The sequence below is a fragment of the Manacus candei genome, unplaced genomic scaffold, assembly GCF_025592945.1.
Source record: "Manacus candei isolate 608988 ecotype Guabito, Panama unplaced genomic scaffold, ASM2559294v1 h1tg000014l, whole genome shotgun sequence".
Lineage (NCBI taxonomy): Eukaryota > Metazoa > Chordata > Aves > Passeriformes > Pipridae > Manacus > Manacus candei.
Genome location: NW_026138062.1, coordinates 18,023,226 through 18,037,383, shown reverse-complemented (window position 1 = coordinate 18,037,383; position 14,158 = coordinate 18,023,226). Strand labels below are relative to the sequence as shown.

Sequence of the window (14,158 nt, the reverse complement as noted above, 5' to 3'; positions counted from 1 at the left end):
ACTAATTTTATCCAAAGTTCTTAGACCTCTATAAAAAGCCCCCAGCATTGGCAGTACATATTTGGTGACACATTCTCTATCACTCAGAATCTGTACTGTTGACAGAAAACTTCTGTTTTATTCCTGCTTGCTAAGAAAAGTCTAGTCTGTACATAGAACTATCACCTTTTATTTCAGTGCATTTGGATAGGTTCTTCTAAGACAAACGATCTTGTCTTTTCAGTAATTAAGAAACAATAACATCACCATCTAGAACTGAGCTGCTGAAGGTACAACTGCTTAAATAAAGGTATTTTCAAGAAAACGAGTCTTCCAGACCTGACTATTCCTAAACCAAATACACATGACTTACAAGAAGATCCACATGCCCTTCTGTTTCTGCATGATCTTCTATGATGGTAGCTTCAAAACCCAAATTCTGGATCAGCTGTGCTATTTCAAAAGGCTGTATGAATTCTGGCTTGTATTTTATCTCTGCTTTGCCTGCCATCAGTGCTACCAACACTGAAACAATTCCTGCAGTGGCATAATAAAAAAAATGTTAGATAATATAGCCCCTTTGAGGGAAAGAAAAATAAAATATTACAAGTGACTGTCAATGAGGACTGTAACAACTCTGAGACATTATAAGCCTAATGATTTCCCTCTGCTTCCTTCTAGTGTTGTTCCCTGGTCACAACAGCAAAGTTTTTACTAAGATCCAGCCACATTGTGGTTCCCTTTAGCAATGAGAGGAACATGGAAGGAGGTGAGGTTTTTTATGATCTAATGAGACAAAAAGGACGTTCAGAAACAATCTTTGCACTTATTGCTATGAGCTCTATCCTGGACTCTCTTAGTTTGGAAAGAGTCAAACAAACCCCACAATACAATGCTAGACTTTTTTATTTTCTTGTTTCCCATCTCCTCCTTTTTTTTTAATAAATAAAAACCCCACAGAAATCTACATTTAGAATTGAAAAGCAAAACATAAAATTCATAGGTAAAAAAAATAGTTTTGAAGTGCTAATGGTTTCTTGGATTTTTAAATCAAGACAGTGAGACCATCACTGTGAGACTGGGGATGCAGTAATCAGTAAGCAAAACCCTCCAAAGGCATGCTGACACAAATGAAATCAGAGGCTGCCAAGGCTCATCTGTTCATCTTCCATATGGTCAGAGGAAAGGCAGCTCCAGCCTGCAGACTTCTAGACTAGCAAACACTGCTCTGCCTAAGCTTACCCTGGCACTGGAGCCATGCATTTGTTCATACCTGCTTGTGCAAATGCGCCCTGAAGGGTAAGTTTCACATCAAAAACAATCCAACTGGAGCAGATGGATTGCCCTGTAAAGCAACAAGGCCCTGAAAACTTAATGAGAACCCTTTCTCTGTTCTTGTCTTACTTGAAATTACTTGAAATTTTTATCACATTGCAACAACTTACTGTTACAAGTATGTCCATGAGGTTTTCCACCAGTGCAGTAGGATAGTAAAACAGTGACATAGTTATATTAGCACTAAAAAGAGCATTAAGTCTATTTACTTTCAGATGCTGTACCACAACCTATCCCATAGAATCACACAGAATACCTTTTCCACCCCACAGTCCCTTACAGACCCATTATAGGAATTTTAAATTTAATACCGTCTTCTTTCTGCAGATTTCTTTCGATGGTAGACACACATGATGCACAGGTCATGCCTGTGATTTGCAAAAAACACTTTTCAGCTGTTGCTCCACTGAGCTGGTTTGACCCATCAAGGTGAGGACTGTCTGGAAGAGCATCCAAGACACAGCCTTGGTGAGGAGGCTCTGAAGGTCGAGGCTGCACTGCAGCTTTGCTGGCATTAGGCTGGTGCCTATGTTCTGCAGTGGAGGTATCTTGAATAAATGAACAAATACACCGAACAAACGCTATTTACAGTGCGATTGGATGATGCAAAAGTTCAAACAAGTCACACATATCAATCACACAAATCCTCACAGTAGTTTGAAAGGTGACCCAGTAACCTTGGTCTCTACATGGAAATAGTGTATATTATTCCTAGGCTTATAAAACTATACACTCACCAGTACCACTTGCATGATCATTTAACTCTACAGAACTAGTTCTCCACTTTCAGATGACAAATGATTCCCCTTAATTTCAATGCCTAGACCTGACATCTGCCTCCACTTGATAAAGATACCTAGAGGGTCACTATCCAGCACAGAGAATTCAGTCCAGTCATATCCATTCTGTTGTTGTTGTCATCTATGCAGTACTCATAGCATTTCATCTCAAACAAGGGAAAGGAGAAGTTTCTTAACGGGTTTCTCTTTACGGTGCAGTATTTACACTGCAAGTAGTGCAAAACGAGTAGTGGAAGCACCCAGGAGACCTCAACACAAACAGGCCTGTTGTAATTATTTTTGTTCTTTACCAGACATTGAACAGACACACAACAGCTCCAGCTATCTTCACAAACTGCCTCCTTTGTGTAAAGGAGCAGGAGTTGCTTTTGAATGTGTTAAACACAGGGGGATTCCCTCTTTTCCCACAGATGGATTGGGAGGTCTCGTACTAACAAATTACAAACCAAACAAATAATAATTAAACGCCACATACTGGCCCTGCCTCATTTGTAGTAGTACCACAGATTCAGAGGGTTTGGACGCATGAAAGAAGTGAATAGGATGTGGGTCTGTTGTGATCAAACTAATTAATTTCAGGTAAACTACATCACTATTTCAAAGCAAATCTGTTTAGTTTGAAGCAGGTAAAAACTGCTACATTTGAAATTCACTAGAGAGGAGATTGTGCATCAAAGCAACTTCTTAAGAGAAGAGGTTTTAGCTAGGTGAAAAGTGTTTTAAATGAAAGAGATTTCATTTTTGTAGGTTTTAGTATTCTGGAACATAAATGAAAACATTTGGTTTGATAGACCTACTTACAGCAGCCTGTAGACATAGCAGGAAACTTACTTCAGTGGGTAAGGGCATGAGCTGTTTGAAAGACCTTGTACCAACTCTCAAATATTTTGGTTTCATAACACAACTCAACTCTTACAGCCATTAGTGCAGTTATGAATGCCTGAAACAAGGTGCTTTACAGCTGAAACCTCTCTCCCTTGCTTAGTGATGTCAGATCAGGCCAGTCATTCAGAAAAGACAATGCCAATGTGATGCTTTAAGAGTTTCTCTCTAGAAGAGAATTTCAAAGCAGGTGTCACACAGCCCAGCCTGGCATGCTACCCACAGAAAAAAACCACTGTTACCTGTCAGCACTGAAGCATCAAATCCCATGTCTTCTATGGCAGCTCTTAACTCTTCGCCGTTAGTGACAGCTGGATCATAATGTATGGTTCCAGTACTGCCAGCTAGAGAAACTGCTACCTGTTGCACTCCTTGTCTCTCTGATATGGTCCTTTCTATGGACTGTGCACAAGAATTGCAGGTCATGCCATCAATCTTAATAACAACTATGCACGTCGGGTCTTGCAGTGGTTGTTTGATGAGATCACCTGTGAAAGCAGGTGATGGAGATGCTCCTTTATTTGCTTCTGAACCATTAAGGAGGCATACTTTAAAGTTTCCAGGTGGAAGGGATTCAATAGCTTGCTGCAGAGCTGACAGGGTAATTAAATCTGGGCTATACTCTACCACAGCACATTTTTGCTCCAAAGACACTTTAATACTTTTTATTCCAGGAACAGCTGATATATTTCCTTCAATGTTTCTGACACAGGACTTGCAGTGCATGCCTTCTATCTGTACAGTCACCGTAGCTGTGCTACTCATCTCAGCAACCAGTGGATCCAACCCATCACCCTCAAAACTTGCTGGTGTCTTCTTGGGGTTTGCATTCTGCAAGCGCTGGAGATCAAGGACACCCAGCTTCAAAGGGGCTGATTTACTTTTAATGGTGCAGTCATACCCCAGGTTATTGATGTGTCTCTTGAGGTCATCAGGCTGAATGATGTAAGGATAGTAAGCAATAATTGCTTCCTGGTTACCAAGTGACACCTTGATTTTTGCTACACCATGCAGTTTCCTAATCTTTCCTTCAATGTTGGTGACACAGGACTGGCATGTCATACCTTCTACGCGAAGCTTAACTACTGCTTCTTTCAAGCTCGACAGATTTATGGTTGCTGTTGTCAACTTCTCTTCTGCTATGTTGGCATCAAAGCCCATATCCTGAATTTCCAGGCAAATCTGATCCGGACTTATTTCCAACTGCAGATACTTGATAACAGCATTGTTCTGTTCACGGGAGACTTTAATACTCACAATGCCCTTCACCTTGGAAATCCGGCCTTCTATTGCCTGCACACATGATTGGCAAGTCATTCCCACAATGTTGATTGTCACAGTACGTTCTTGGGAAGATGAAGAGGGAGTGGTTTCAAAGCTCTCCTCGTAGCCCATGTTGTCAAAAGCAAAATTATGTTTCATTGTAGGCTCCAGCTCACAGCCAGGAGGAGAATCAATGTTTGACAAAGCCTAAGGAGAAAGAGGAGGAGTAAAAATAAATGCCTGTATCTTCAGCCCTGTATACGCTGCAATGGTCTGCGTATACTCTGAAGCATATGCTAGAAGTGTTCTCAAGTCAGTCTATAGTGCTGAAACACTTCACAACATTAACCCATGATGATGAATCAGGCCTCTGACACATTTCTTGAGTAGCAATTTAAAAACTATTCACTAAGGATGTAAAACCAGAATTGATTCAGTATTCCAACCCCAACCAAATAATTTAAAACTTGAGCTCTCTGCAGCAACAGGGTACTTCCATCACAAAGCCTGAGCCCTGCTCTTCAGAGCACACTGTCACTGGCACAGTGGGTCACAGTAGAGTGTATGCTGACTGCCTCTCCATCAATGTCCTAAACAGTTTGGCCAATCTGCTCCTGCTCATCAGGAGTTCCAACCAAACCAAACCACATCAAACCAAAAAGCCCAAGAAAACAGAATCATGAATCTCCCAGAAGCTTGAAACAAGCTGGTGCAGGGAGGACCAGCTGCATGATATTTGAAGAGTATACGCATGCACAGAAAGGCCTGGGGTCTCTGCATATAATATATAGATCTTTTAAGTTAAAATCTATATCTGATAAAGATCTTAAAAGACACAGAACTATATGCAGATATTTCCACTACGGTTTAGTTTCATTTACCGACTTGTGAGGCACCTAAGAAAGACTATAAATTGAGCTACTCACTGGTTTGATCCAACACTGATTTTCAGGATGGCAAGTACTGAAACAGATCAGTCAGATCATGGGCTCTGCGGTACTGAAACTCTACAGTTGAATGCACTCCATTCAATTGAAAATGAAGTATTAAAAAAAATAAAAATAACAGCAATGCTTCTCACAGAACAGGTATTCAGAGCACAGACTCTGTCTCCAGTTAGTGGCACCATGTGATGAGGAAGAGTGAGAAGGGGAGGGACAAGTTCCTGATTGTCAGATTTCACAGAAAGAACATAAAAATTCATGTCCATGACTTAAACCAGCTTTAAATACTAAAGATCTAGATGAAAGCAACTATGATAAATCTATTCTCTTGCCAGCAAAGCTGTGGGATCTCCAGCATTCAATAAAACACCTGATGCTGGGCATTACTGCAGAGAGGGCCTGGAGAAGAGGCCAACAGATCAGGCTCAGTACTGCAAGTCTTGTTTCTATGACCCATAAGAAAACTCCCTCCTCAATACCACAGCATGGATGAGAAGCATTTAGGCTGCTTATTAACACTAGAATGCATCCAGTTCATTTGATGCAGAATTCAAAATTCATTAACTTGATTTTGTTTCATGCTTAGACAGCTTGGGAATAATGAGGTCTGAGGTCACAACCAAAACCGCAAAAATTTAACACAAGACATTTTCTTTCAGCTTTTCCTGTACTGTATTTGTTATAACAGGAGGAGGAATGAGCAACTTCAACTCTTCAGCAACTATGGTGCAGCCCCTCACTATCCCAACAGCAAGCTGGGGAAGAAGACTCACAGGAATATTTTAGTCCTGACATCTCCTTTTGCTTCCTCCTCCCACAGGCCTGGCAGCACCCAGGACCCATACCCCTCTCCTTGCACTTCCCAGAAGTTACTGAAATCCCCAAAATATGTGAAAATGTGCAACCACACCCTCCTTTCAAAACAAAACATTAACAGTTAATCAGACTTCCCTGCAAAGATGGTTTCCTGCTTAAGCACGAAGACGAGCAAGATGCTTATATTCTTATTTCCTCCTATCTGTGACTTCCCACAATTTGAAATAATAACCTGGCCTTGTATAAGGAAAATAAACCCATCTAAAAACAGTCTCTCATCCACCAAATTTCAAATGCTTAGACAGCTCAAACTTTCGTTTATTGTAAAATCTGCCTCAAGAAATGTTTTTTGAATATTGCACCTCATCTCCTCTCCCTTATCCTCAGTCCCTCAAGGACACTTTGCTTGCTGTGGCCCCCTCTTCTTATCACAAACACCCAGTGAAGCACAAATCCGCATGAGAGTTACAGCTCACCCAGTGCATTTATTTTGGCTCATATGACAAAGGTATTTGCCTTCTGCATCCTTTGGTGAAACAGAGCGTGAGAAATGGGCGAGACAAACATGCTCTGCTCTCCTGCTTCCCTTCACTGTGTTTCTGGCAGCCACTTGCAGATGAAACCCAGAACTATCAGTAGACTTATGTACTCCACTGTTCCCTCCACCCCCATTCTCACCATCTGTCTCACCTTTCCCAAGTACCCAGTGATATAAAAGCATTTCAAATTAAATAGAAAAAAAAAGATTAAAGGGTATTTCTTGTCCTCCAACCATGTGAAAAGCATAAAAGCAAGGACTGGTTCTACTATTTCAATGGATTGTAAGCCACAGAAACATCAAAACTTGGCTGCTGCTTTATATTTTGCATAAAAGGCTATTATCAACATTCAACGAATTGTCAAAAATATTTTGTTTGCTACTTTACAAAACCAGATGTTTATAGTCTGTAGAAGAAAAATCTTGCACGGAAATTTTTAAATGACAAGATAAAAACAGAGAGGGGACGCGGATATAAGAAAAATACAAAGCTCATTTCCCTTAAAAACCCCCCACCAAACACACAAATGCAAAATCATTGAAGAATTTTCCCCCAAACCCAAGAAATGTGCACAGGAACAAATAAAGTATTTACAAAGCCTTTAGTATTGTCTAACAGCTTCAAAAAAACCCACAAACTGAAGGGGCATAAATACATCTATGTGTGTATTTGCAAGATGGGTGTTCCTAGACCAGAGGAAAACAGCAGATTCATGTAAGGACACGAAGACGAGTGATATGGAAATGTGCCTGTAGATTTCCTTAGGCACAGCTGGGTCTCAGAAGAGGGTTTCCTGATGCCATACACATAAAATGGCATCTATGAGGCTGTATAGTAATTCAGACACCATCTGCAAGAGGATCAGAGAAGCAATCACCACCAAAAATGCCAAAAAAGGTGCCTGGGATTCCCAGGCGCTGCCCCTTATGCTTGTTTCTGTCTAGAGAGAAATACCAACATAACAGTAGAAATGCTTCTGACTCTGCATCTAGAGGGGAATGTGTGAAAGAACTGGCCACTGTTACTATTTTGTCTCTCACACCAAAGGAGGCCTGCTTACTTTTAAGGACAGGTGTACACCAAGTATGTTGGTGCTCTACTAGTCTCATGCATAATTTTACAGTAGCTATGTAAAGAGTATGTAAATAATGAAACATAAAATGATGACAATTCTTTCCCTCCCTTGTTCTGCACATAAAAGTTGCAACTGATAATGCACAGCAGAGTGAGGCTCTAGTCTAAAAGCTAAGAATCTCAACATAAAGAAGTTCATATGAATAATATGGAAAAAAAAACAGAAAAAAATCAAGAAACTCATTGACACAGAAGCAGCAGTAGATGGAGAGAGCTTTAAAGGAAGTGCCAGAGCGGGTTGGAAAACAGTTGCATCTACAGGAGACAGCTCTGAACTAGACCTGAGATGAGTAGCAATTGAAACTGTTGATGTGCAGGAATATGGCATCTGAAGCCCAACTTCCAGCATGAGGATTTCAAGGCATGAAGAACAACCCTTGATGTCCTTGACAGGAGCTGCAGTACTCATGCCTGTCAAGGAGCAAAGCAAGGCTTATAGACTGCTGGTAGAGGCAGAGGCTTATGCTCCCCATTCTGACTGCCTCCAGCCAGCAAGAAGGAGAACATCCAAAGGGAATATGCTCTGGGGCTGGACTAACTTCTTGTGAAAGCATGGAGGTGGGACAGGGAGATGCTGCTGGATTGGAAGCACCAAGTCTCAAGCCCTCATATCAGAGCATCCAGAGCTTGTGACAGGTCCGATGGGAAAGGCAGTCACTGCATATGGTCTGTGTGGCCCCTGGGGCAAACCCCCCCATCGAGGTCTGCCCTCGGAGGCCTAGCGGCAGGTTGCTTTGCTGTCCCCCAAAATGGGCTATTCTTTTGGATATTCCCATTCAGATGTGCAAAGTCTAGGAGTTTAACGTAGCAGTGAAGGGATACATAATAAATGTGAGAAAAACAACTGAACTCAGAGGAAAACCCCAAGACAAGGAAACCACAGCACCAGGTGAGACTTTCACATATGCACATATGGTGACCAATATGCTGAGAATGGATGCAACTCCATGGCTGTGAACTAAACACAGCTTGTGCCCTCACTGGCTTCACGGCCCAGCCACCAGCCACCCTTGGCTGGGTCTCCATGCTGCCTCCACCACTGTGTTCCATGGGTCACCCTGTGGAGTGGCTTGTCATCAAGAAAGCCATCCCTCTACCCACTTCCCCTTCCCAAGAGGTGTAGCCACCTCCAAAATGCCAATGTAACACTCCTGTCTTCTGCAGCACAAGGCTGAGGTCGTGGTAGGCATACCCCACAACCCTCTGAGCATCACCCACACCAAGGTCTGGCACAATGCTGCTCCTCTCTGCTCACCCAGCAAGGTTCTCCCCCCACGGCTGGCGCTGCTTTCCTGCCCTCCTGCGTTTGGCCTGCAGGGATGCCAACTTTCACATCCTGAAATTCAAACACCAGACTCCTCACCATGATGCCAGGCAATCAGCCAGTGAGAAGATGGGGCCCAGCCCATCGAGCACCTCCTCCTCTGCCTCTCCCCACCCACTCATTTATAAATACCAGAGCTCACTGAACCTCTCACACACTATCTCCAGAGGGTTTGGGCTGCTCTTCTCCCTGTATCTCTGTGGGCTGAAACCAGTTATCACTCTCTTACTTTTGAGCACACAACCACCAAGGAATTATCTTATCTGTGCTTTACCTTTCCTGCTTCCTTCTTTCATAACCCTCTGATTCATGGCTTTGGATTCAGGCAGGCAGCAACACACAACTGAAAAGCCACATTCTATTAATTAAATGCTTCAGATGTTTCCCAGTTTATTATAGGCAGGCAGTGAACAAAAAAATGAGGGCAGAGCAGCCACAAGAATATCAAAGGTCACAAGTCTTCAATTTCATGCCTACAACAACAGCGCTTCTGAGAGGGCAGACATTCAATCCTCATCCTCCTTAAAAATTTTCAGTGCAACTTGTCCATCCAGCTCATTAGTGAATATTCTTTAAATATATTAGATCTTAACTGGTTGTTCTTCCTTCTCTCTTCCCCCAGATGAAGATTAACAAACGTCAGTAGCTACTATTTTCAGTAACTACTTGTAACACAATTCGTTATTTTTCAAACAGTTCCTGAGTCTTAAAAGACGGAAATAACACCCGCTAAACCTGGATATCAAGATTCGGTGAGAATATTATAACAAAGCAGCCTTTATGGGACTTTTGTTTCCAAAATACTAAATTAATTACCTTAATGCTTCTTCAAAGTGACTGCTATTCCCTATTTATGATCAGGTTGCTCTATCAGTACAGATGATGGGGAAAGATTTAGGCAGTTAGAACTAATCTTACTGAAATCACACCTACTGTAGTTAACAAACCTTAGAGACCTTAACAGCTACTTTTAAATTAAAGGGAGCTGTATAAACCACATTTGCTTTATGGGAAAGGGGAAGGCCTTGCTACATATGCAATGTTTCTAATTTAGAATTAAAACAATGCAAAACTCTCTTTGATGTTCTTCACAGCTCCAGTACAAGCAACACAAATATTCCAGTGAACTGAATACAGAGAAGAGATCCTTTGGCAGAACAAAGTCATTTTTGTCATGATTGTTTTCTAGCAAACATTTATAATACAAGAAATAACTCAAGGCAGAAAAAGCCTTCAGGTATATTTGGTCGGTCCTGGCTGTTATTTCATTCCAGTCTGACACTAATTATTTAAGTCATTCTAAGCATACACAGTTTCAAAGAACACATTTTTTCTGAGAGTTTCTTTTCCTTGAATATTCCCAATATTCACTGACCCAAACTACATTACTGCAGTTTACATACCTTTTAAACAGCAAAAACTCTTTTAAAAATAATAAACCTTTTCATGTTTTTATCGGCGCTGATCTTTCTAAGCCTCTTTTTCATAGCAGTTAATCTACAAAAATACCATAGTTATATATAACACTGAATTTTAAAAAAAGTTGCCACAGATACATTTATCACAAACTTTCACTAGCACCCACTTAGTAGATATAAATGAACTACTTACCTACAAGGACTTTTTAATGTTTCTTCAATTTCTGTTATTCCAGAGAATAAACTGGTATGAGCTTCTGTCAAACTACTCAAGCAATTGCAGTTCAAAAGGAGAAATACTATGTTTCCTTCCTAAGAATCACCACTCTGTATTATTAGAGGTGGAGCTGAAACAATGCTCATTAGTTTCTACCGCATAACTCATCATTAACATCTGCTTTCAAAGATTACTTTCAGAGGATCTTCAGCGGACTTTGCATTTGTGTACTGCTTGCTATGGGGCTGGCATCCGTGCTGGGGATTGAGACAATTTAGATAAAGAAAGTTTAACGTCCTTTAATATACAACCCATGTCCAACATGCTTTGTTTTAAATTCTCCAGATCAGAAACACTACTTCCCTCCCAACATGCGCACACACCAGCTCACTGACCTGTCTTTCAACTGTATTGACTTCTGGCATTCCCATGGAGTAACTCTGCAAAAGTTTCTCTTCTTTCTGCAAGTTACTGCTTGCTTTTACTGGAGATCCAGCCTTGGACTTTTCACCAATAATCAGTAGTTCAGGCACATCATGAGCTGCCTGCTGCTTACGAATAGACATCAGGGTTATGTTTCTGTCGTTTAAAGTAGCTAAGTAGGACAGTTCCCTTTTCGTTTTACTGTCCTGTTTTCTCTCCATTATCTTTCTGGATTTTAAATATTGCAGCGCCAAACAAAAGCTTTACAAGAGCGGTTATTCGGTGTCTTATCAGCCACACTTCCTTCAGCTACGTTTACAACAGCCTGGAGAGTTCTGTTGAACTGATTCTGTTGAATGCTCATTAAGCATTCATCACAAAATCCCAGATGTAACCTGTGATCCTTGTGTACACTGCTCGCTGCACTCAGCTACCTGCTTTCCCTGCCAGTTTAAATGTTTCCCACCAATTGGCATCCCTTGTGCTTTCCGAATTGCGTTCAGCACTGCTAATCTCTGCACACGGCGTCGCAGCAGGCTCAGCCAAGGCTGCTTTCACAAGCTAGTCAAACATGACCTGTGTGCAGCAAGCAAGCGCATAATCAGCCCGGCCAGACAGGCATTAGCGCCTTGTGGCCGTGAGCACAAGCACAGCTCCTACAGAGGGCAACGCTACTCCATTTCCTTCTCTGAAATTGCCAGGGATTTCTTGGATAAAATGTGGTCCCTTCTAACACTGAAAATGTGCCAAATTAGATAACGTACATAATTAGATAAGGCTCCTAGTCTAAAAGTCTTTCACTCGTTCAGGGCATGAGAATGTTCATTTTTTGTTTCAAGAGGGAAAACAAAAGAGTGAGTACAATATTTGTACTTTCTAAAACATGCCTCTTTACCATCAGCAAGCTTTACTAAGGAACAACGAACCAAACAAAATTAAACGAGCAATTAGTGCCAGAAAGTAAAGGGAAAAAAATATATATGCTCTCTGGCAAATTCAGTTCCCCTTAGATCCTCTGGGCAACAACAGGAACAGCCATACATATGATAGGTACCATCACACTAGAAGTGCCTTGAGCCAAGCTTGAATATATTTCTCTGGGATTGCCCACACCAAATGCACAGCACTGTGTTAACACATCAAGTGGGATCTCCAGTTCCCTAAGCCCACAGTAGTGCAATCCACTTCTGAAGGTACCCTTGAACAGGGACACTTAAAGAATGGCCATACAGGGAATTTATAAAATATAACTGAGGTGTTAGCAAGTTACACACTCCTTGGCTGTGCAGTGACATCAGTGCACATGCAAGCCTTAAAATAATTGGTTTAAATTTAATCAGAATTTCTTGGACTTGCTGCAAAAAGGCACAGATTTACTCCTATGCAGAGGTTAGCACAGAGGGTGAAAATGTCAGCATATCTCTGTCACCTCATGAAAACTTATGGGATAGATGACAGACACTCCACCTGTCCGGTAGGACAAATTCAGATTCTTTTTACTTCCAAAAGCAGAGGTACATCCTTCACACTCCTGCCACATTGACAGTGGTCCAGAAAGTCACCATGCAGGACATTAGCACGCTAACTTGTCTTTCTGTTCTAACTTCTCCACAAAGATGGGTCCTCAGCTCTGCTCACTCCATCTAGTTCTTGACTCCACTTCAGAGTTAAGGACCATCTTTGGAAAAAGAAGGTCTTCTGACAATGAAGCGAAACTCAAAATACTGCTGTAGCACTATTTTGTATCATTGTCTTAATATACAAGATCGGCGATAATATTAAATTTTTAAAAAGGGTTATTTTGAAAACATTTTGAGAAATGGCTCCTCTAGAGAGTCACTACAAAGGCTAAAGTATCTCTGTTCTGTGTTTATCAGTGAAACGAATTAGAGCTATATCTGACTTCAGCTTGAACACTGTGCTGAAAATGCAAATTGTGTTAAAGGTGAAATACTTTCAGGAATTACTGATTTTAACTCATTTTGAAACAAGCAATTGAAAATCATACAATTTGACTTACGTGAAAAAATTCAGTACAATGTCTCTAAATACTAAAGCTACATCTACATACTAAATACACGTATATAAAGTTAAAAACTAATCTTTGTCTTTCTAAAACAAAACAATTCTCTTCCCAAAAAAAGATATTTAGAAATTGAGCTCTGTGTTCTAATTCCAAATAACAGCAATTTCAAATTCTAGATTTTCTTAGTCAACAGAAACTTCAGTTTCTGGCCATCCCTAAAGTATACACTCTCAATTAACTGCCCCTTTGGAGTTTAGGCTAATTGTGCCAGCTGCAAATTGAGGGTGTTTTAGTTAAGGTTGAAGTAGGAAAGGCAATGTTAGTCATCTCATCTGATAGCAGTACCATTCCTCAGTTTAAAGCTAGATTTTGCACAGCCTAGGAGTATCACCAGAAAGAATCACTCAGGCTTGGCAGCATGAGATTCAGATGGCAAACAGAAAACATGCCTTCTGCCTTCACAGCTCTCTCCTAGTGTTGGGCAAAGATGTTTGCATTTTCATGTCAGAAAATGCAGAACATTCCAATAAAATTAAATCCCTTTGACTTAAGGCCTCAAGAGCTGGTAAAACTCCAGTTTTCCTCTTCATATTACCTGCTACAATCAGACTATATGATAAACACACAAGAACTATGTGTTTTCAGTTAAATTAAGTTTCCTAGGTTCATCAAGCATTCATCCTTGGCTTTATAGTATGCTTTGGCCTGTGTCTAATCCCTCTGGTTTCTTGCCCAAAGAAAGCATCTTAAAATAGTGCTAACAATGTCTTGAAAGATGAGATGCTTGGTTCAAGGAAAAAAACTGGGGAGCTGGAAGTAAGAGGGTCATATTGCTTTAATCTGTGTGGGGAAAAAAACCTGAAAAACAAAGTTCAGCAAGAAGGAGAGCATGCGTTGGCTACAGTTCACCAGGAACACCTTAGGACCAGAAACACTGAAGGAGCTTGGTGTACCATTCATAAGAGAGGCATGAAACAAAGGGTGCAGCTGCACAGAGGTGTTGTGGTCATGCTCTGTTTAAAACGATGCAGCTAACAGGAACTAAGCCACAGGAATGA

General features: G+C 41.1%; 1 protein-coding gene across 10 annotated transcripts in view; it reads right to left on the bottom strand.

Moving 5' to 3' along the window:
• ATP7B (ATPase copper transporting beta) overlaps positions 1 to 14,158 on the bottom strand; it is a 45,162-nt gene that overhangs the window by 19,182 nt on the left and 11,822 nt on the right. For 6 of the 10 annotated variants that reach the window (XM_051780200.1, XM_051780199.1, XM_051780203.1 and 3 more), the window contains 3 exons: positions 3,239 to 4,466; positions 1,626 to 1,862; positions 353 to 516 (listed from right to left, as the gene is read on the bottom strand). In XM_051780200.1, coding sequence (XP_051636160.1) covers positions 353 to 516; positions 1,626 to 1,862; positions 3,239 to 4,466 — 1,629 coding nt within the window. The other 4 variants (XM_051780196.1, XM_051780197.1, XM_051780195.1 and 1 more) reach the window with 4 other exon arrangements.